This window comes from Fukomys damarensis, unplaced genomic scaffold (assembly GCF_012274545.1).
Source record: "Fukomys damarensis isolate Sample0158 unplaced genomic scaffold, DMR_v1.0_HiC HiC_scaffold_14, whole genome shotgun sequence".
NCBI lineage: Eukaryota > Metazoa > Chordata > Mammalia > Rodentia > Bathyergidae > Fukomys > Fukomys damarensis.
In genome coordinates, this window is record NW_022900926.1 from 12,617,021 (window position 1) to 12,642,216 (window position 25,196).

A 25,196-nucleotide genomic window follows, 5' to 3' on the forward strand; every position below is an offset into this window, starting at 1 on the left:
ACCTTTACTTAGTTTTCTCTCTTGCCCAGCATTATCCAAGCTTGTGAGCATAAACTCACTAAGAGAGCAGCAGCCCAGTTCTACAGGAAAGGCTTACTTCAAGCTGCCTGATAGAAGACTCTCTCTCGTGAATAAGGCGGAGGTCATCTTCTGTAATCTCCTCATCCTGCACTTGCACTTGAGACTGTGTTTGGCTTAAAAAAAAGAGAATATGAGAAAAAAAGCTGGTTTTCAAAACAATGGGAATTAATCCATATTTAAGTTATTCTAAATAGGATATATTGTTCTTCAAACTCAGAGAATTGCTCACTTTAAAAAATGCAAAGAATTCAAAATTTACTCCTTTTTAGTCTAATATTATTTTATCTTATATGGGTTCAGTAATTACCTAATTACTGAAAACTCTATTTGGCAAGTGAGTTTCTTCTTAGCTGACTTAACCCTCACATGAAAATAACCATATTAAAAATTAAGTCAATACATATTTGGATAATTATTTAAACACTTTTAAAATTTATTACTTTTTTTTCTTTTTATTGAGTTTATTGGTACATTTTAGGTATGCAGTACAGTTACATTCATCGTTGGGATCTTGTACCTTTACATGACAGGTCTTGGTTCTCATTTTTTCCCCTTGTCCCTGCCCTTCCTTTCAAATGTATTACTTTTAAATCTATAAGTAATATAGGACATTTATCTATGATATACTGAAAGCTGTAATGTCTAAACCTTGAACGTTATTTTTGGCAAAGTGTAGCGGTGTGCCTCTCAACACCAGCATTCAGGAGGCTGACAAAGGAGGACTGCAAGCTCGAGGCCAAAGTGGCCTCCAGAGGAGTTCCAGGCTGCCTGGACTGCACAGCAAGACCCTCCTCAAAACTAAACAGAGCAACAACAAAACATTATCTTCTGATCGAAAAAATATTTATATTTCTTACCTTTCCCAGGATACAAGATTCCTTTCTTTTGAGGTGTCCTCAGGAAAACCGCCCTGAATAATTTAGTAACAGGATGATTTAAGAGAGAGCAAAGAAAGCAAGGGCAAGATAAAATAAACAACATTCACATTTTACCTAAAATAATCTAAATTTATTATTTATTTGGGATGTGCACATATGTGTGTATCTATGTGTATGTGTAGACAAGCGAAACCCTTGTCCTAATTTTCTAGGCCAAATGCTTCAATAACATTACATTCTGAGCTGACAAGCTCATTAAGTATGCTCAAGGGCCAAAAAATAAATATTATTTGGTTAAAAGTTAATGTAGTTGTGGAACTTCTACATTACAGAATAAGAAAATAACTTATGATGGTTTCTGAGGGAATTTAACATTTGATTATCTCAAAATTCCACTTTCAAACAACGTCTTATTTTCTCCAGGTCCATATTCAATACTCCTATCCTATACGCTGCGGACTCTGTTCAGCCCTACTGTGTCTCCTCCGTGTCCCGCAGGAGGCGCTGTTTGCCTTAGCATGCACACAGTGGAGAGCCTTGACTCCCACTCAATGAGAAACCACCGTGATTTCACTGGGTTTTTGACAGGTTTCTATATTATATCTTCTGTTCCATGACATAATCAAAATAACAACAACATATAAACCATTATCAGTCTTAAAAATTGAGCAGAAGAGCCTGAAAATAAACATTCAAATATAGACTTCCAAAATATCCACGTATCTATGACAAAAAAATCACAAGAGTAGATTTCTCGGGGATTCAGAGAATATCAAGTTTGTTTTTACAGTGCTGTTGAAAGTACTTACAGACACTCTCGAACTGGCTCTTACTCGAGCAACAAATTCTTTCTCTCTCTCAGCTGCTTGCCTCTGGACCTTCTGAAAGTTTGTCAGTGCTGTTGTGAATTCGGCCACTAAGCGATCCTTCTGTATTTTCCTTTGACGCTAGAGGAAAGGGGGAAGAAGTCTACTAGCATCATGCTGGCTGGCTCTTCAATTCTAAAAATTTTACTAAATCCCCAATTTGCTGATTCACTGCAGTAACATTTTGACTATACGTTCAAACATTGTGCACAATTTACCTTGAGGCAAAAGGCTCATCTTGCTGGGTCTCTCCCCTCAAATTTTTGTGGCTGCTAGAAACTGGTTCATGATTATGAAGTTATTTTAAAGTTCTTTTGGGGAGCAAGTAAAACCTTATATCCTTACCTAAGTCATAACTTCCTTCCATTACATAGGTACACAAACAAATATACGCCCCTTGGCGGCCTTCCCTGTTGTGCATGAGTGTGCATGTCATATGGAACCAGGCCTGGAGGTCAGGAAGCAATTACTCAGGAAGCATTTTCTGAGCACGTACTTAATTATGGGTGAAGGCAACTGCATGGAAATAATTTTTGCTTTCCTGAACCACAAGATACTACCTAAGTAAAATAGGAATTTTGGCCCTCGACTTCCTTTTCTAGCATCACAGCTTAGTGCATTTGATTTCTTTCACATGCAGTACGTCACCACGCAACTTAAAGCTTGATACCTGGTCACTGGGGGTGGTGGGCAGAGATCCAAACTCTTTAATGTACTTATCTGTTTCTTTGGCAAGTTGGTTAGTATACTGCTGCTTCTGTTGCCTAAAGAGAGAAAACACCTATTACAGGCAAAGAACTGATAATGCTCTTTATGCTGCAACTCTGCCATTTGCACCCACCCTGATGAACACCTTCAGGAAAATCACTTTCTAGAAAATATTTATAGTTTTATTAGAGTACAAATAATAAAACTGCTTATAGTTTTATAAACTAAATTTCCTGTAACAAAATTTCATATGCTCTTTTTGATAAACACTATATAAACAATTTTTCATTCTGATAGGGTAAAGAAGCTTACAAAAATACCAAGAGCCATTTAGGAAAGAGGATAACTGACGTCAGGAGGGGATTCAATCAAGAGATGTTGGCGGTCGGGACTTTGAAGTCTGAGATACTGGAAATGTGGGGTCTTTTATCTGTGTCTCACAGCGAGGAGGTCGTTGACTGAGTAAGTTGCACTGTCCTCCACTTGGCCCATTTCCTTGGTCTTGGGCACATATAGTGTTATTTCTTTATATGGGCATTTATATCTAATGCATACTTTAAAACACAGAAGAAGTAATCATAGTACAAATTCACCATTATCTAAGCATGATGTGGAAAAAGTTAATAGCACTTCCTTGTAAGGGGATGTAAATTATATCCATATCTATATCTTCTGAATTAATAAATAAGGAAAAATATTTTTAACTTAAAAAATCTAATGTTGAAAAAAATAAGCTTGCATCACGTTGATTCTTTATAAATTACAACAGCGCCTCTCATGTATATCCGCCCTCTCATTTTAATCATGTACTGGCCACACTAAAGAGATACTACCCAAGAACATGCTTAAGTATCTCTACGGAACTACTATCAAAGAAATATAAGCTATTTATATATTTATTTACCAAATATCTTATCTTATTTAAATCCTTGGAAATGGTTGTACAGTCAAAGTTCTAAAGAAGACCATAATGCTTATGAATTACTATTATATATTTCTTTGCAATTTTCCTTCAATATACAGAGAAGTATAGTCACTGTTTTAACAGCATATTGATTTACTAGAAGATGTACTGCATCATTTCACTATACCTGCTTTTTAATAGAAGCTGATGCTTTTTGAAATTCACAGATGTGGGATTTAGGAGGACAGTTTACAGAACTGGATATGTACTAGACCTAAACCTAATAAAAATCTGATCACCAAAGGGAAGCATGAGTCCAATTTTTTTTTTTTATTGAGTTTATTGGTACATTTAGGGATACAGTACAGTTACATTCATTGTTGGGATCATGTACCTTTACATGGCAAGTCTTGATTCTCATTTTTTTCCCCTTACCTCTGCCCTCCCTTCACCCCCTCCTCCCCTCCCCATCTACAAACACTTTATTTTCATCTTTTCATTCTCTCACATTTTTTTCTTTTCCCTTTTTGTTCTTCCCCTACGTATCACACCTTCCCTACACCTTTAGCTCCTTTCTTCCCATTTCTAAATGTCAGTAATCTTATTAGAATCTTATGCATTGTTGCAGAATATTCACACCAGGGAAACTATTTGGTATTTACACATGTGGGACTTATTTATTTCACTTAGGAGTATATCTTCAATATGTATCCATTTTCCTATGAATGAATCTATTCTCTCGCTCTTTATGGCTGAGTAATATTCCATTTTATAGAAAAACCACAACTTCTTTATCCAGTTTCCAACGGATGGGCAAATAGGTTGTTTCCAAGATTTAGCTATTACAAACTGTGCCGCTATAAACATGGGTGCACATACTTCTCTGTGATATGATTCTTTTAGTTCTCTTGGAAAGATACCCAACAGAGGGATGGCTGGGTCAAATGGAACCTCCAGTCCAAGCTCTTTGAGGTATCTCCATATTGATTTCCATAGTGGTTGCACTAGTCTGCACTCCCACCAACAATGGAGGAGGGTTCCTTTCTCCCCACAACCCCGCCAACATTTGTTATTGTGTGATTTCTTGATAGCAGCCATTCTTTGTGGGGTGAGGTGGAATCTCAGTGTTGTTTTCATCTGCATCTCTCGAATGACCAGTGATGTGGAACATTTTTTCATATATTTTCTTGCTGCTTTCACTTCTTTGTATGAGAAATGTCTGTTCATTTCGGATGCCCATTTTTGGATCGGGTCTTTATATTTGGGGGGACTGATTGTTTTGAGTTCTTTATATATCCTTGATAATAGTCCTTTGTCTGAGGTACAGCTGGTAAAAATTTTTTCCCACATTGTAGATTGTCTCTTAGTTCTGCTAATGGTTTCTTTTGAAGTACAGAAGCTTTTTAGTAAGATGAGATCCCAGTTGTTGATTCTTTCTGCTAGTTCCCGTGCTACTGAGGATTTGTTCATAAAGTCTTTTCCTATACCAATGTCTTCCAGAGTTCTGCCTAACTTACTTTCCAGCAAGTTTAATGTTTCTGTTTTAATATTTAGATCTTTAATCCATTTGGATTTTAATTTAGTGCATGGCGAAAGATAAGGGTCTAATTTTAATCTGTGACAGGTTGATATCCAGTTTTTCCAACACCATTTATTAAAGAGGCTATCTTTCCTCCACTGAGGATGGTGAGCTCCTTTGTCGAAGATGAGGTAGCTGAGTACATCTGCATTTGTTTTTGTGTCTTCCAGTCTGTTCCATTGATCCTCAGGCCTATTTCTTTGCCAGTACCATGCTGTTTTTATCACAGTGGCTTTGTAGTATAGTTTCAAATTGGGAATTGTTACACCTGGTGCCATGTGACTGTTGCCTATAATGGCTTTTGCTATTCTAGGTCTCTTGTGGTTCCAAATGAATTTTTGGATTCTTTTTTCTAGTTCTGTGAAATATAGTGTTGGAATTTCAATTGGCATTGCATTGAATGTATATAGCAGTTTCGGTAGTATGGCCATTTTCACTATGTTGATTCTTCCTACCCAGGAGCAGGGGATATCTTTCCATTTTTTTATATCCTCTTCGATTTCTTTTTTCAGAGTGCTGTAGTTATGAGTCCAATTTTTAAAAAGCTGTAAAACAACCAATTTAAAAAGCACAAGAAAGGCCAACTCAAGAAGTTTTGATTTGATAGAGTAAGTTGGATCTTTACAAACATTTGCTTCCTTTGGACAGGGTAAAAACTACATAAACACATGGTACAGATGTCTAGATGAGGTAGTTATAAAAAAATCTTACTAATTTTCCATTGTTTTCTCTAGTAAGCATGTACTACCAAAGAAACAACAGTAACTTTTCTTTTTGTTGTTGTTAAGTACTTACAGCTGTTGCCTCAATTCAGGTGAATCTTGAGGTGTTCCAAGTTGATTCAGTGTCCTTTGTATTTCCACGGCTATAATAATGGAAATTAATGCGTAATTTTTATAAATGTTAGGGCCATAGAGATAATTAAGTTAGAAGCAACTAGTAATTAGGCAGTTAAAAAAGAAAAATAAAGGGATAAGGATAAACAACACTAACTGCAAAAAAGAAATGCTTTATTTAAATCTAGTAACAAAATGAGTTATCAAAAAAATTATGTGAAACTGTATTTGCTACCCCAAAACATTATCATCTTCCTTATTTCATCAGGATAGAAAATAAAACTAATGGCACATAGAATTTTACTTAACTCTATTGCCATAAAATTTGAGAGGACAATAAGACAAATTATATATTTCTTTATAACATAAAGTAAAACATTTCTCTTTTTTTTTTTTTGGTACCACGGATCAAACTCGGGTCTTCTTTATAACATAAAGTAAAACATTTCTCTTTTTTTTTTTTTTGGTACCACGGATCAAACTCGGGTCTTTGTGCTTGCAAGGCAGGTGGCGGAACCACTGAACTAAATCCCCAGCACAAAGTGAAACACTTCTAGTTAGTATATGTAGGAAATCTGAAAAACTATTTTTCATTTATCTACAAAATAGTTGATAATTAAAAGCAAGATCATTAAAGGATGCTAAAAACAGAGACCATTCACATAACTTCAAATTATTACCACACAGATAACATTTAGGAGATGACTGTATCACAGATGTATGTGTTGTTTAAAAAATGATCAAATTTAGCACTAACAATGAGACAAACTGACATGAATCTCCTCATAGGACAGGATGAGAAGTCATATGTCTTATGTATTTTCTTCCTTGCTTGAATGTTTAGCCTGAATTAATTCTGAGGAAAATAAATCACACTCATCTAGACTGGTATAATCTACAAGTGGCCTGAACTTTTAAAAATATTAGTACCACAAAAGAACGAAAAGAAAACAACCAAGAGGGAGTCCTTCCTTTATTATTTTTGTATTAGTGAAGATCTAAACCAGGGTCTCAAGCATGCTAGGCAAGGGCTCCACCACTGAGACACAGCCCCAGCTCCAGGGCAGCTTTTCAATTAAAGAACTGAAGCACTAAAAATGTTGAAACACCCAAAAGGTCCAGTGTGATTTTTTTTTTACTGGAGTCTGAATTAGGAAAAAGTATAAAAGACATTGGGGACATCTGGAGAAATATGAATATATAAAAATGTATTAAAAGTTGAACAATGTCTGTAATTGTTGTACCCAGGTGGAGTCACTGTACTATGTAATTTTACTTTTGTGTAGGTTACGAATATTTGAAGAATTTCAGATGAAAAGTCAAGAGTTCCTAATTCATGTTCAACTCATAATCTGGATGTCTATGTCCAATGCAGTAGGAAAAGACTTTCACAAAGGAAGGACTAACAGCTTTATGCATGCATGTACCTAAAATGTCAAGTAGAAATAAGAACGTAACCACACCTCAAAGAACTTTCACATTCCAAGAACTAAAGAAGAGCATTCTCTTTATTTCTGCCCATTCTTTTATTTAAAATAAAATGAAGGCTGGGGATTTAGCTTAGTAGTGCCACCACCTGCCTCGCAAGCACAAGGTCCCGAGTTTGATCTGGGTACCAAAAACAAAAACAAAAATAAAATAAATGGTTTTGTGCCAGGGATTTAGTGCAGTGGTGCTGCTGCCTGCCTCACAAGCACATGGTAATTAAAAAAAAAAAAAAAAAAAAAAAAAAAAAAAAAAAAAAAAAAATCATTTAATTATGTATCTTAAATGCCTTTTAGGTAGTCATTATTTATGGGATCAAGAGAATGATAAAATATTCCAAAACACAAGACCATTTTTGTCCACTGAGGATGAAGTAATAAACACTGCTTTTAAGTGAAAGCTAAAAAAACATAAACATTGAAGAAGAAACATACGGCAACAGTTAGTTTTGAAAGAATTTCTTCTTGCTGTTTTGAGGGTCACTTTTCCTTTTGTAGAATGGAGATATTTTGTTTGTTGTTTTTAATTATGGCTGCTCATAATTACTGAAATTTTCAATAGATTTTCCTCGACTGCCTAAGAGAGGCTCAAAGCTTTTTCTTTCTTTTGTTTTCTTTTTTTTAAGAGAGCATGTTGATATGTTGATAATATGAAATGTAGTTTGGGCCTCTGTAGAATAAAGACAGGTATTTATTTAAATCTAAAGGATTTTTTAAAAAGTAAGCCCATTAAATGATGAAAACAGATTAATAAATGTCAAGAAAAGCTGACTAGCCTGGGATGTAGCACAATGGCACAGTGCCTACCTGGTAAGCATGAGGTCCTGAGTTTAATCCCCAGTACTAAAAAAGAAAGCTGACTGAACATTTCTAGGGAAAAACAGAACCCTACCTCACATCATATAGCAAAATAAATCTGTAAAATTATTTATTTAAATATTAGAATTGAAGATTACTAATGGTGGAATACAGACTGATAGCAAAACACCCTCAGGGAAGCTGAAGCAAGTCACCTGGAAAACAAGTTATCAAAGAGAAAAAGGAAATCTCCAGGAATCAAGGAAGCGTTGACAGGAAATCATCCAGAAACTACAAAAATGGAAGACAGAGATGGCCACTACAGACTAGAAAAGGGAATTTTCAACAGGAACAGATAAGAATTGTAAAATCTATGCATTGGATATTGGTGCATACAACCTCATGAAACAAAATCTATTAGACTTAAGACAGACAGACACCAATAAAATCAGAGTGGGGAAATTAAAAACCCTACTGTACCATTAGGTCAATGAGTCAAAAAGTCAATAAAGAAACATTAAAGTTAAACCACAACCTTGAACAAATGAACTTAACAGATATCTAGAGTGTTTTCTCCAACAGCAAAGGAATATACATCTTTTTCAACAGCACAAGTACTTTTTTCTAAAATAGACCATGTGTTAGGTAGTGGAATGAAGATAGAAGTCAACAGAAAAAAAAAAAGCCACAGAAACTACACGAATACACAGAGATTTAAAGACTACACTATTGAATAATCAATGGATACTGACTCAGAAGAAACCAAGGAAGAAAAGTTCTCGAATCAAATGATAATGGAAGCACAACATACAATACCTATGGGATACAATGAAAGCAGTTCTAAGAGGGAAGGTCGTAGCTGTAAATGCACAGATAAAAAGGATAGATCAATCTCAAATAAGTAACCTCCCGATTTATTTCCAGGCAGGTCCTAGACAGACAAAAACAATGCAAATCTGAAACTAATACAGGAAAAGAAATTATAAAGATCAGTGAATTAAGACTAAAAGAAAACAATACAAAGGATCACTGAATTACAGAGTTGGTTCTCTGAAAGGATGGGAAGTGAATCTGTGGATGAGGGCGGGCAGGGAAGGGTAAGCAAAAAGGATCAAGATGTGCTATGTATATGTACAAATTTCCCCAAAATGAATGTATATCATAAATATATACTAATAAAAAGTGAGAAAAACTTGAAAACAATTGACTACATGGGAACACGTATTTATGTGATCTAATATACAACCTTAGAGTGAAGAATATTATATTAGCTAAGCATGATACAAAACTAAAATCATGGAGGGAAAAACTGATCAATTTGATTGCATATGTTATTTGCTATTATATGCAAAATATGTATGCATATTACAAATATAAAGATATATTGAATGATATGTATATACATGGAATAAAGAATATGACAAGGAAATAAATTAATACTCATAAAATTTAAAAAACTCCTACAAATTGGTAATAGAAACAACTCAAAAGTGGACAAATGTTGGGGATTTAGCTCAGTGGTGCTGCCGCCTGCCTTGCAAGCACAAGGTCCCAAGTTGGACGATCCCCGGTACCAAAAAAATAGTGGACAAAGGTTATAATTTTAAAATTTACAAGAGAGCAAAAAAAAAAGAGAATTTCAATTTCATAAATTTCATAAGTAATCAACTTTTCACATACGAGATAGGTAAAAAGTAAACAAAAGTAAGTGGGTGTGGCTATTAAATCAAATATATTTAAAAACAAAGGTAGAGACTACATGATTTATAAGAAAGACGCAATATTCATAACATATGCAGAACTAGGATAACTGAAAATGTCAGAAAATCCAGTAGAAAACAGGCCGAGCACAGGAACTTTAACAATATTCATGAATAAACTGATAGCCAAAAAAAAAAGACTAAAGGCCTAACTTGGAAAGAATAAATACCTATAATTTATAAACACTGCATAAAATTATCCGGCCTTTAGGAATAAAGGAGAACCGCTTCTGCCATGGCCAGTGGTGTGTAAGCCCATGTGGCAGCAGCCCTATCTTCTGAGCAGATACACTCAGCCCACCCTACTCAGACGGTGACCGCAGCTGCAGGGCTTCTCAGCACAGGACCATTGTACTGGGTCAGGTCATCACAGTCTCCGGACCTTGGAAACTGTTACAGTGGCAAATACTTTTTTTTCTGTCATTAAAAAGAATAGAGGGCTGCGGATTTAGCTCAGTGGTTCTGCTGCCTGCCTCGAAAGCTCAAGGTCCCGAGTTTGATCCCGATACCAAAAAAAAAAAAAAGAGAGAAAATGAGAAGGGATTTTCTATCAATTGGGTGAGGCAGTCATGAGACTCCATAGGTATATATCACTCATTCTCTGCAGTGTAATTTAGTTTTCAAGCATATTAACCATCTCTTAGAGATGTTCACGATGCATTTAGATTAGCATAACTACGATATTAAGAAAAAACATTTATGAAACATTAAAATTAGAAGTAATTTTCAAATTATAAAGATATTTATTTATTTAACCCTATTTCCATGTAGTAAACAGTTTCTTAAAGAAAAACTCATTTTTGTATAGAGCTAGGATTAAGTCAAAATGAACCTCTAAAAGAATACATCAAGCATGCTATTTTCCCATTATCCACAATTTTGACCTATTCATACCACTACTTACTTACAGAAAGATGACTTTAAAGATTGGATTACATTTTCCAAAACAGAAGAAAACACTACTTCTGACAAATTAAAAAAAGACTGCACTATTGTTTCATGAGAAACAAAACTACCATTTCTGCCAGGTCAGGAAAGCCATTCTGCTCCACGTGCGTCTGCTGCCATCTAGTGGATCAGCACGTAAGAAAAAAGCGTTGTTCTACTCAGAGAAGAGCGAAGATCCCTGAGGATTCACTGAGAACTAGGGAGTCTCCAGGACGCTGACAGGTGAGCGGGGCAGGCTGCATGGCACGACAGCACCACAGTTCAAACTGTCTCTATACAGACACGGGAAACTTAGCTACCTTTTCTTTTACGACAAAATCATGTATTTCACAGAAACAAAAAGGTTAGTAAAGCCCTCAGACAGGAGATTTTGAGATTCCAACTCAACCTCACCCTTATCACTCTGAGGAAGAAGAATTTTAATGCTGACCAGCAAGTAGACAGAAGTCAGATTACCTCATCTGGACATGATCTCACGTCTTCCTGCTATAGACCTTGGGCGATCCGCTCCAACACACATACAGAGGAACCACCTATTCTTCAGCTGGCATGAACTTTAACTGAGAACAGGAAAGCAGCTGTACTAGATATAGCAGAGCTCAGGAGACGAGATCTAATGTGGGAAAGCAGTTTATGTCTTTCTCTTGAGCGTCAGAAATGAACAACAAAAGTACACTAATTAACATATTTAACTATCATGTACCATGCTTGAGAGGACTATAAGAATCCATGATGCCAATGAGTACTGTAGAGATAATGATCAAACAGTACCAAATAGCACAGAGAGGTTTATGTCACAATTTGGAGGGAAGAGTCAGTTACGTCCAATTCATTACACGTATGTAGTGGTTACATACAAGTGATATGACAGAAAAAGAACTAAAAAGCTCTAAATGTTAAAAGAGCAAACTGCTTTAAAATCAATTTTTTTCTATCAAACTCTTAACCTGTACTAGTAGTTGAGGCCAGCTTGAGCTTTACAGTGAGTTCAAGCCCAGCCTAAACTGCACAGTGAAACCCTGTCTCAAAAAAACCCTAAAATGATATATGAGAAACATTTTGTAAATGGCACAGATGTCCATCAGAATACAGATACTATATTACTCATAATTTAGAAAAGTTCATTATAAAGCACAAGGTGCATAAAGAAAATATATCATTTTAAAATACTTTTATCAGTTGAAAATGTCAATTATCAATATAAAATGTTTTTAAAAATAAAGGTAGCCTACTTATTCCACTTATTAAGAAAAAATAAGAAAGGCATATCATATTTCTAAAAAGCAAATCACAAGTGAAAAACTTCCTGAAGAACTGAAAGATGGCCACTAAGGTAATTGTGCTGGTTTTTAAGGTGCTATCTCCTGCTCTGCCTTATGACCTGAACAGGAAGGAGCCTATCTCCATGGGCTGCAAAAGCATGCTGCAAACTGGAGACAGATCTAACCCTCTACAGGATGAGTCAGACAGGCTGGCTCACTGGGGGCTCTGCTTCCAGGGCCAAAGTCCATTTTTCTGTTCTCACTCTTAGCACAGAATTTCTACAGCTACAGTCTTCTCCTGCAAGGCAACCTCAAAATTACAATATGTTTGAGTTTCTCATTGGTTTTTCTTCCCAGAAACCTCAGAGGTAGGAAAGAATACAGGTCAACAACGTAGAAATTTAGGGCGGTGTAACACTAGTATAGATTATTTAATAAAAGGTTAAATCTAACTCTAAAGACAAGGTTCTTAACAGTAAAACATGAGTCATCCAAAAACTGTAAAAAAACAATAATTCAGATTCTTTTATATGGCCAGAACATTACAACCTGTCTCTCTGAGCAAAGATGTTGAGTGACCATGTTTTATCACATGGACCTGCTCAGTTTACCTGCTCTGACATGTAGACTTGGAGGAGAAGCAAGAGGGCCTCTGGAGAATACGATCACGTAAGAAGCAAAGAGATAACTGGGATTGGTGGTACACACCTGTGTGTGATCCCAGCACTTTAGGAAGGTGAGGCAGGAGGATCACAAGTCTGATCCCAGCTTGGACAACTTAGCAAGAACCTGTCTCAAAATAAAAAATTAAAAACTGTCTGGGAATGTAGCTGGGTAAAAAGGACCTGGGTTCAATTACTGGTGCCACCAAAAAAGAAAACAGAAAAAAAAGCAAACAGTCGAGGCACTGGTGAAGTTCTACACCTTGCACTTCTATAAACTTTCTCAATGCTTCCATTTGTCCAAGACCTCCATAAGACCACCTCCCCCGGGGGATGGCATCCAGGGTCTCCACACTAAGCGACATCCCCACCCCTTTTTTATCCTGACACAAGGCATCACTAAGTCACTACATTGCCCAGGCTGGACTTGTAATTCTCCTGCAGCAACTGGAATCACAGGCATGGGCTGCCTGCCATGCCCGGTTTACTAGCATCCTTCTTCTCAGATGACCCAACAATTCTGCTCATAAAGAAACTGAGGGTTGGCCACATCTTTCACATGTCACTACCAGTGTACAAGGCAGGCTGAGTCCTAATGTCTGAGCAGTTCTCACTGCCAACATACTACTACCCAGGTGGTTCTAAAATGGATTTCTACTTCCTGGAGGAACATAGCAGAGGCTTGTTCTCTTCTTCAACCCATGTGAACAGATGGGGAGAAGGGAGAGAAAAAGTGAAAAAATTGCATTTTCATAAAAGTTAACGGGGGAGGCAGAGTTCTAAATTGTCACCAGCAAATATTCACTCAGGTTGAACAGCCCTAACTTAAAAGTGTTCCAGAGGGCTCCAAATTCAGAACTTTCTGAGTGCTAATAAGATGCCCAAAGTAAAAAAAATTCCGTACCATGAAACTTTTGTTTCAAGCACAAAATTACTAAAAACATTGTATAAAATTACCTGTAGGCTATGTACACAAGATATACTATATGAAACATAATCACTTTATGTGTAGACTTGGGCCCCATCCCAACCAAAGTTCCACTAATATAAACAAATACCTCAAAATACAAACTCTGAAATTAGAATGCTTGTGGTCCTGAGCCCTTCAGATAAGGAACACTCAATGTGCACCGGATAGAGATAATCCCAGCCGGACCGGAAGGGAACAAGCAGTCTGCCAGGATGGGTGGAGAAAGGAGGTTCGAAGTCATCCAGGAAGCTGACAGGCTGCCGACCAGACCTTTCCCTAAATGGCCTGGAAAGAAGTGGTTTTGCCTGCTGGGCCCTGTGAGGTGCCCAGGACTGAAGAGGAACCCTCCTAGCAAAAGCTAGGTTCTGAGCAGTACAGGTGGAGAGACAGTTGCTGGTGCAGTGCAAGAGAAAAGGAAGTCCCTGAGCAGAGAACCGGGGCCCTCTCTTCCCTGTGAAGGACTCTCTTGCCAGGAAAATCAGGCTCATTCTACTGAACAAAAAAGAGCAGGAAGCTGAAACTCCGTAGTAGACAGTGAAACTCCCTAAAAAAGATATGGAGCAGGACAGAAAATGTTGCTATAAAGTAGACAAAGTAGAAACCATAATCCAAAACAACCACAAAAAACTTCTTAAAAAATGGGATGATGCAACTATAGTTTTAAAGGGAGATTACAAAAAGAACTCCCAGAGGACACGGCTATAAACCATAACAGTTATTTCCCAGGCAAGGATTGCTGAATACAGCGGGCAACACCACGCAACCAAAACCGCAAGATGTATGTGGCCCACTCTGTCCTACCTTCCACCCAGGCCCAGCAGCAAGGCAGTGCTCAGTGTTTACGAATAAGCAGGGCTCTCTTGCCTTTAGCTGAAGACTTTCCCACTCAAACAGGAGAATAATAGTCCCCAAGTTAGAGCCAGATGTTGGGGATGTCTATGGGCACTGTCTCTGACTGGGTTTTTTCAAAGCAATTAATAAAACAATTGATAACTGCTTTAAGATAAATCCTGCATCAAAGAGGTACAAAAGGCAATTACTCTTTGTATAAAAATAATGTTCAGGAATTGGTAAAAACAGCAAAAAGGATCAAAGATTGATGAGGACAGAAATGGTTAAAATCTTTCAGGAAATTAAAATTACCCCAGGGCTGGGGATTTAGCTCAGTGGTTCTACCACCTGCCTTGCAAGCGCAAGGTCCTGAGTTCAATCCCCAGTACCAAAAAAAAAAAAGAAAAGAAAAACAAGAATTACCCCAGCCTACCTTATGTTCTCTGACTCCAAGCCAAATAGGCAAGTACCAGATTCACAGGGCAAGTGAATGGCCATTACACAACTAGCCACTGCCGCATTTCAGTAAAAGAGAAGCTACCCTCCAATACAGTTACTGAGCACAGATTATAAACATGGTGAAACAAGCTAAAAATAATTAAAATAACTTAAAATAACTGTAGTGTACAAATACACATCAGCATCACACTTTTCACACAAAACTCAGAGGATTAATATGTGGAGGCAGCATAGATTGCAAGCTCTACAACTCTGAAACATATATTCTTAGGATAAAACGTCCATTAATGGAGGATGATTAAAAGATGCATGGTACATCCACATAATGAAAAATATGCAGCCAACACAGAAGAGAAAAAAAGTGTGCAGAAAAACCCAAAAAAAAACCAATGACAAAACCCCCACATATAACACGACCTCGTTTTCATAAAAAATGGTAACTGTCATTATTTCTAAGACACATTAAAACTTTTCTCTCAAAGATATATTTTAGTAAGAGCACAGGACAAATATAAACAATAACAGTACTTTAGACTACTGAGACAAAAGCATTATAAAAATGAGTAATGGAAAAAGAAGGAAGGAGCAGACCCTGCAGATGTTGCAGAACACGGTAGGCTTCTATGATTATATGTGCAAGGAAGTCATGGTTGGATTTCCAGCTACAGGGTGACAGGATCTGATTTACAATTTTAAACTTGTCTTGGTTACTACATGGAGAAGACGATGGCTAGGCAGGAACAATTTGGAGGATGCAGTCATTCAAAGAAATAGCAGCAGCTTGGCCCTGGGTGTAACATGTGGAGATGCAAAGAAATAGCTCTGGCACAAAGAGCCTACAGGATGTGTACTGAGATTGAATACACGGACGGCGGGCACCAATACCAGGGTGTGGGGTTTGAATCAAGGGTAAGAACCTTCTTGTTCCGGGCAGGAGCACGGAGATGGTTCACAGTAGGAGCAATCCGCTATAAAATTTCCGGAAGCCCCATAGAGCCATCTCTTACAGATTTAATTCCCAAAATGAGTTTACTCAGATTCGGTCCTAAATAGCACTCATGCTCAGTCATGTAGGGAAGTCGCCGGAGAGAAGAAAAGTGGTCACTTTCTGTTAGAATCCACTTGGATAGGGTACTACTTTTCATAATTATCTCTGTACTTTATTATATCAACACCTTAGGCACAAGAAAATTACAACACTGAAATCAAAACTATTAAGTTTTTCTCCTCAAATATTTTCAGATGTGTGATCTCAGAAACAGATGTATCAGACATTTTAGGAGGGGAAGGGCAAGTTTTCAACTCTTTTTTCCCCCCACTATATACTGCCTACTCATCCCACCAATGAGAAACCAGCCTGCACTGCTGATTATACAGTCCAGTAAATTCACTAATGACTCAGGCTTGGAGCTTTAAAAAAAGAAAAATAAGAAAAGGGGAGGGGAGGGCAAGGGAGGAGAAGGGAAGGAAAGGGAGGGGAGGGAAGGGAGAAAAGAAAATCTTACCTGGGCACCCAAGAGAGAAGTAGATCATACTGGCTTCCTTTTTGTGCAGTCATGGGTTAAGATGCAAAAATAAAAACCCCTTATACCAGACCATAATTAAAAGAACTGTTCATTCTTGAGTACAACAAAGGGCCCACGCTTTATAGACCACTGATTTCATTTCAAAATCCCAAGAACACACAGGGATAGGGGCCATGCACTGATTCTTCTTAATAGACTAGCTAAGTACACACGCAGTATGAGAGTACAAAAATCTTGGTGTAACTCTAGTAGTCTTGTGAATGGCTGTTTCCATTATGGATCTTATGAACATGTATTATGGATACAGATATGACAACTGGCCTCTTAATAACAAAGAAGAATAATACTTCATATTTTAGAAGAGCTTTTAGAACTCTTGCCTATTAAAATTGGAAGAGACTATAATCCAGCCCACCAAAAATATACACAAGAAAATCATATTTTGAATAATTAAGAGCTCCCCTATTTGGATCTGATTTCAGGAAATGTACATGAATTCCATACAGTTTGTGTGATTAGAAATTTTCATACTATCCTCTGAAATTTCCTAGCTTAACTACATTCTCAAAAACTTGAGTCTAAATAGGGAACTGCATGGTAAGCCACAATAAAATACATCTATAGCTAAAGTGTGAAAAAATTAAAAGACTGTGAATGTTGGCAAGGACTTAAAGTATTACCAGCTCTGATACATTTGACTGGTTGGAGCAAAACCTGGTACAACCTCGTTAGCAAGCTGTTTTACCATATCTGCTAGAGCTGACCATTCATAATTTATGACCCAGCAACCCAAAGCCCAGATAAATACATGGAACAGAGCATGTAATAATATCCAGAGAAACACTTATAATAGCAAAAAGCAAAAACAAAACAAAAAATGGATATTCTACAAATATCCAACAATAATAGAATGGTGGATTGGTTGAATACGGAATACTGTAAGTGAAAATAGATGACCCACAATGACAGATAGTCCTGCAAACACAAGAGAATGAAGTCCCACACAAAATGAAATACACTTCTTAACCTATTAAGGTTCAAAAACCAGGGAAACTGTACAAAGATGTTGAAAGCCAGGAGACTGATTACATTGGAAGGGAAAGGAAGGGGCACAAACATGAGAAGGGTTCCAGGAGGCTCATGATGCTCTGTTTCTTGATGTGTGGTGTTTTGATGGATAATTCACTGACTATTCACATTTTGGGTACTTACTTAATACACACATATTTCTATTTTTAAAAAGATTTATAAAGTCCTAATTTCTGTCACAGATTTTGATACATTTCTTTTAAACACACTGAGTTCTCTTTGTGTTTTCCCAAGAATTTTTCTATATTGGTTTGATTCTGGCCAAGGATGAATGGAACATGTGAAAATAGCCTCAGACAGTTAAACCCCCAAAAGGTTTACTTATCCTTATGCCATACATGACAGGTAGGAGTTTGTCTCAAAGAAAACAGAGATGGTTGAGAGACAGGAAATGGGTGTACATCTCACTTCTCTGAGTACTGCTAATAAAAATGTTACTTTTGAGCATCTCAACTCCAAAGTTTGAGAACCAAATGTAAGCATTTCTTAGCCGCATGTGGCGCTTCGTGGGTTAACTAACAGTTTTATCTGCGCACCACAGTCTTCCAGGATGAGTGCCTACAGCAGCTATGTGACAAATGACTCGATGCCACGTGAGGCCTGTGACAACAGAGGGAGCATAATGTCTACCCCACAGACACAGGATGGAGCACTGGTGACACCAATGCTTTACTGATTCTGTTACAGTCAGCAGTCTCACAGGGTAAAAATATCTGATTTAATCATTTTAATGATTCACCGAGGAATCCATGATAAAGTTCTAGTTTGCTATACAGTATCTATTTAACTTATTTAAAAGCTACATTATTTTAACACAAATATCTATAGTATGTAATTATAATTGTAATTTTCATTATAATTATCTACTATATAACTATTACATATAGTTTATACACATGTGTTAATATTTGAAGATTTAACATAAATTATATCATTATAATATGTTTTAAATTCTCACTAATGAAGCAAATTCATAATACTATAGGTTATCTTTAACAAAAAGTGGTTTAAAAAAACCAAATACATTTAAGTTTAAAAATATTTTCTCTTCTATTCCCTCCTTTGTAAAACAGAACTGCTATCATGCAATACTGCTAAAAGAAAACAAAATTTCAATATTACTATCTGCTATTCTTGGATTTTTTTAAGATCTAAAAGCTTTCTGACTGCTATTTTCTGTGACATAACCTAGACCATACCACACAATATTTTATACTATGTCATTTACCTGACCGAGACTAATAGAAAAATGAATTTTTCCCACTGCAGCTTTCAGGAAGCCATTAGCTGTGACTAAACAGATGCCAGCATCCTACCTACCTTACAACACTCCTGTAGATTCTTTTGTGAAATCAGATAATTGGTACTCACACAAATTCAGAAGATGCAAATGTTACACTGAAGAGAACTTAAAGGTGTACAAACTACTTATATTCAATCCCATCCACCTAGTATTATTAGTATCGCCAGATGGGGGAAAAAGTGAAGTGAAATTTCACACTTCTGCCTTTCATGTTCATGCTGCTTTCTACAGAGCCCTTGCCCACAACATATACTGGACTCACTAAATTCGAGACCCCACATCTCAAATGGGTACTCAGCTTGCTATACTTCCTCTCTCATGTGCATTCTCTCAATGGTCCAAACCATGAACAGTCCAGCCAGAGTCTTCTTTCTATAAACTTCTAACTGGTACCCATCCTGTTCTCTCTGATGACTTTGCTTCGTATTTTGCGTAAAAGACACCCAATCAGACAGAGAGACTTTCTGCCTTTGCCACCAGGTTTCCATCTTGATCATATTCAGCAATGCCTCCCCCAGTGCACAAAATGCAAACCACTCACAAACCAATTTCCTCTAATCTACTTGAGCATGCTGGTACAGGACAATACCTCAACAGACTTCTGTAACAACCAATTTAATATTCCTGCTATTTCCCTCAAGTGTATTTTCTAAGTAGCAGCCAAAGTAATCTTTTCTAAGTTCAGATCTGATTGTGGCTCCTCCATGCTTAAAAGCTTCCTGTGATTTCCATTGTCTTTCACACTGAAATTTAAAGTCCACACAGAGCCTAGAGAGTCCCGGGTGACTCACACAGCTTTTTCTTGGCTTTCCTCTCCAGCCACTCTTACCTCAGTGCTGTGCTTGGTCTTTTTTCCCCATTTTCTGAGTACCCAAAGCTCTGGACTGCTTTAGCATTTTTTAACACTAGCTATTCCTTTGTCTGGAATGCTCTTTCTCTGCTCTACTCACTCCCAAGCCCTCCTCGGCCTTTTTCAGGGACACTAACACACAGGCAGATACCATTTACTTGCTTTCACGTCACTCTCACTCTTTTTCTTTATATGAAGTTGTGTTGTTTGCTAATTTTTAAAAATATTATTGATCGCTCCCAATTCCATTATAAAGGACGTGAGAGCAGCACCTCATAGATTTTGTTTCCTGCTAGATTCCTATTGTCTGAAGTAGTGTGTAGCAAGTAATAGATGCTCAAAGAATTACTTGTTGAATGAATCAAGATGATATAAATTAAACGTCACTTGTCTGAACCATTATTCCCAATGTTTAAAACTCTTAATGACAGTCCTGAGATGTTCTGACCAATGTTCCTGATCACTCAGTAACGGCACTCACTCCCGAGGGAAACAACGCCATCCCTTAATTTGGATTGTTCAAATCCCTTTCTCCTTCTCAAGTGGAGGTCTGCCTAACATGGAGGACCCTGTAGTCCCGCAGAACATCCGGCTTCTGCATCACACATGACAGTGCTTCACCTATCTGAAGATGGTGACTGTGCCTTCTCTTGGCTCAATATCTTAACAGCTCTATTTGGAGGTGGGGCAGGTAAGGGATCCTCCTGCACATTCTAAGACGTCCCTGAATCACAGTGCTGTCTTATACTTAGTTACCCACCAGGCTATGAACATTCAACTCTCGCCCAATTTGTTACTTCTCATCTGGTTGGATCAAAGGTTCTCTTTTAGCAGTATGACTTGATCTAAGGCACTCTTATCTCTGTCCAGTTCAAGCTCACACACAATCTCCAATCATGTACCTTTTACACGACCTCCTGCTTACCACTTCCAAAAGCCTACTACAATGTAATCATTTCTTAGCCTCTTCTTAGAATTCCTCACACCATTTAGCATTCCCTCCCTTATTTATTCTTTGGGTCTATGAACATTCAACTCTCGCCCAATTTGTTACTTCTCATCTGGTTGGATCAAAGGTTCTCTTTCAGCAGTATGACTTGATCTAAGGCACTCTTATCTCTGTCCAGTTCAAGCTCACACATAATCTCCAATCATGTACCTTTTACACGACCTCCTGCTTACCACTTCCAAAAGCCTACTACAATGTAATCATTTCTTATCCTCTTCTTAGAATTCCTCACACCATTTAGCATTCCCTCCCTTATTTATTCTTTGGAAGAGAGCTTTTGGCTCCCTTTCTTGCACAAGGTATTGATTTTCCCCATATGTAAACTGAAATTGTAAGCTCTCTTAATTTTCATAAAAGTACCTACAATCACCTGAGGCAAACTTGTGGTGTTTCTGACCAGCAACACGGGAACCTTAAAAACTAGAGGCTCCTCTGCAACCACCACCAGAAGAGATCTGAAGCCGAAGCAGAGTAGATCTCAGACAAGACAGGGTAATCCTCGATGGACCATCCCTACATGGCCCGTTACAGATGCCATGATGCTTAATGCTATTCATTTCCTTGCTGCTCTAAGACTGGCCAAAGAAAACATGAATTACCCCATATCAGAATAGGGGCAAATTACATGGCTTACACAGTGACACATTTCTGGAACAATCTATTTTTATACCCTCTGCTCCAAAACAAACTGGCATCTCATGTAAATCATTCAGACAGAGTAAAAAATGCTGGGAGTGTCATGATTAGAAAAACATAGTATGGTGTTCCAAAAACATTCTATATCTCAACAGTATACTGACATTCTGCTAAAGAGAGTCGCCCTAAGGATGCAAGCTAAAGGATAAAACTGTATTGTATTCTCAGAGTTCTGACAATGTCCTGATGGCTAAGCATTGACAGCGTAATGCCTAGGATAATCTATGGTATATGATTAGTTGTGATTTAGGCATCAAAACAAAATAAAAAATATGTAGGCTCCAATCTGCCACAGAGACATCTGTTTAATTTGCACATATATCAAGAAATAACAATTTCTAATAAAATGTCATGCCTGGATCAGTTTGTTGACACGCTATTTCTGACAAGAATAGCAGGGGATAATCTGTGGGGAATCCAAGTCTTCACTTTCTATAAGTGTCTCTTAATAGATAAAGATGTCTCCTCTTGCTATGGTTCAAATATAATTTGTCCCTACCACAAAAAGTCATGTTAGGCTCGGTGTGGTGTTGGGGTGTCTCTGACAGGTAGGTAGACTGTTAAGAGAGATTAATGTTTTCCTGACCACTCAGGACTGGCTTGGTCATTATGACAGCACACTGTTATAAAGTGAGTTTGACTTCTTCAGCTCACTCTTGCTTCCTCTCTTGCTGTGTGATCTCTTCTGCTGGGCATGTGCTGGTGCTATGCTTGGACCTCCAACACTGAGGTAAATAATGCATTCCTTTTATAACCTACCCAGCCTCAGGCATTTCATTACAGCAACACAAAAAGGACTAAAATACATTTTTGTGCACCTCTGCTCCTTAACTACATAACACAAATTTGCATATACAATAGTAACCTAATCAATATCCAGTAAGTTATTTGATAAATATATCTCTTGAGCTCTTGATAGCACTCCCCAGTTCCAAACCTATGGAATTGATTCAACAAGTCCCAATTTCATAGAGAACCAGATGTCTTAAGAGCAAATACAGATAACTATTATATTGCCCTTTAAATCTTTATTTCATTAGTGAAATAATGTATTGCATGCCTCATTCTGGCATGTTAGAGAAAAATGCAAGTCATCTCATCTATTATAATTATCTCATTCATTCTAGAATTTTGGTCTTTGAGAATGCTCCTCCCTTCCCCAATTGCCAGATATCCGTTTCATAAGTGTCCACCAAGTAATATTCACCTTGAAAACTATAGTGAAGCTGAAATGAAACTCAACTTACAACACTGAGTGATCTTCTGGATGTTGGAAGAGATGCGCTGGGCCAGCTGGGCAGGGTCCCCTCCGATCCCTGGAGTGTAAGACATGGCTAACTTGCTGACTTGCTAATTTCATCAGATGTTGGTAGGCTATGCAGTTTTCTAGGCAGTCACCTAAGAAACACAGAAGTCACATAATTGTTTTTAAAGTTATTGGTTTATATTTTCAAAATTATAGGATTATTCAGTCACAAGCTATTTATCATTTTCCAATGTTTAAAACAACTCAACATAAAACAGACAGTTAAATATTAATGGAACACAGACTTCAGCCTATTCCCAGAAATTTCATTATATCTAATGTAAATTGTAAGGGGAATTCAGGGTTTCCAATTTTCATGGGAAAGGTTAAATTTCAAATAGCAGAGCCAAGAGAAACAGCATCCTATAAAACACCCATCACAGTTTCTTCACAGAGCAAGAACAATGTCTCTCTTCTCTTCCAACAGCTTACGTCTTAGGACAGAAGGCAAAGTTGAGGTATTGCTATAGGAGGGAAGGGGATAAGTTCTGCCTTCTTCAACCCATATCACACCACTTAGGTTTGAGAAGACTGTAAAAGGATGTTTCACCATTCAGGGCTGTGCACTGCAAAGAATTTCAACTAATCCTACAGTCATCTCTACAATGAGTACAAAAATATCGCAAAGTTGTCAGCAATCTATTTGTAAGACAGTGTCACATGCCCACTACTAAATGAAGCACTGGGAAGATAGAAAACAAAATAGAAAAGTATTGTTCAAGTCAAGCTTGTCAGGCAGGGGATATAGCTCAGTAGTGCTACACCTGCCTGGCCAGCACAAGGTCCTGAGTTTGATTCCTGACAGTGGAAACAAAACAAAACAAAAACAAAAGCAAGCTTGTTATTTAGGAGAAAGGATAAAGTTAACAGCATAAGCCAACAACAAATAATACAAATCAATTAGAGTCATGTGCTAGGGCAAAGTGACAGGGACTACAAAAAAGGAAAATCACTATTGCCCCTGTCTAGAAAGCATTTATGAAACAAAAATTTAAGCTTTAGATACTTGGGCATGATTATTATGGAAAACAAAGGCCAGAATATGGAGACCTGGGCAGACAGACCTAGAATATGTGAAAAGAACATACACATTTGCCAAAGTACAGAGGTTCTCAGCCAGTTCTGCATCAGATGATGCATGGCTGGCTGGGATAAGTGGGAAGCCACACAGAAAGGAAAAGAGAGTAGTAATGACCCAATATTTCCCAAATATCTGTGAAACAAGAAGTATTTTCACGTAGATTGTCTAATTTTCACAACCTCTCCCACAGAATAGGTATCACTATTACTGTTTTAACAATGAACTGTGGCTTAAGATTTAAGTAAATGGTTCAAGGTAATACAACCCACCCATTAGTGGAGGTGGGATTCAACTCCAGGGTTCAGATTCCAAAGCTGTTCATGCTTGCTACCAGGCAAAATACATGCCACAAGAGTGGGGGTCCTGGACCGGGGTTTAGTTTGAGTATGTTGCAAAGAAATCACTGGAGATTTCTAATAGGAAAGAAGAGGTCAATAAAGACACCAAAGTTCAGAAATGCTTAAATAGTATGCATATGCAATAACCTACACATATTCTCCATATACTTTCGTCTCTAATCACTATAATGCCTAATGCAATACAAAGGTATGTTATACTTATTGCTCAGGGAATAATGATAAGTAAAAAGAGCATATACTTTCTATAGAGATGCAATTAAAAAAGTATCTTTCACAAGTTAAAACTACAGATGTAGCACCAGGAAATATGTAGGGCTGACTGCATGTGTCTTTAACCTAAGGGACTGTGCTGGCAGGAAGACGACAGCTGAACTTCCACAACTGGTAGACCAGTACCGGTTCCATGCCTGCAACTCAGGCCACCCAAAAGCCCTCTTCATTCCTCTTCCTTGTTCCACGCACTCAGTTTATGTCTTTGAAACCAAGCTCTAGATATAGTTCCCACTCTGCATTCATTAAAGGGCAAATTCAAATCTCAGCTCAGACAGCTGAACCTCTGCAGCAGTGTGGCAGGAATGAACATCCTTCCAGGAAGCCTTGGACCTGGACCTGTAGGCAAGTGAAGAGCTATGGCCCTGACAGAACAAAACCAGATTTGGAGATTCAGTCAGACCAACATGATTTAGAACATCTGACAGACCATCAGCTGGATCTGTCAATTCAATAAAGAGTCTTACTAAGGTGTACTTCACATGGCATAAAACTCATCCAACTAAAGTATATAATCCAACGGTTTTTAAATACATTAATAAAGTTGTGTAATCATCACTAAATTACTTTTAGGACATTTTCATTTCTCTAAACAAGAAGCTCATGCTCATTACCAGTCATTTCTCATTTCTCCTCTACCTCACCAGCCATAGGCAAATATAATCATATCTTTGTAGGTTT

The 25,196-nt window shown here is 37.5% G+C and overlaps 1 protein-coding gene across 2 annotated transcripts in view; it reads right to left on the reverse strand.

The window, feature by feature from the left end:
- Window positions 1-22,897, reverse strand: part of Stx7 (syntaxin 7) — a 32,969-nt gene extending 10,072 nt beyond the window's left edge. For both annotated transcript variants that reach the window (XM_010639116.3, XM_010639117.2), the window contains exons 1-6: window positions 22,747-22,897; window positions 5,812-5,881; window positions 2,496-2,589; window positions 1,769-1,906; window positions 939-991; window positions 98-194 (exon numbers count right to left, since the gene is read on the reverse strand). In XM_010639116.3, the coding sequence (XP_010637418.1) occupies window positions 98-194; window positions 939-991; window positions 1,769-1,906; window positions 2,496-2,589; window positions 5,812-5,881; window positions 22,747-22,831 (537 nt within the window). In that variant the 5' untranslated portion in view covers window positions 22,832-22,897. The remainder of the gene's footprint in view (window positions 1-97; window positions 195-938; window positions 992-1,768; window positions 1,907-2,495; window positions 2,590-5,811; window positions 5,882-22,746) is intronic.
- Between the last annotated feature and the right edge of the window lie 2,299 nt (window positions 22,898-25,196).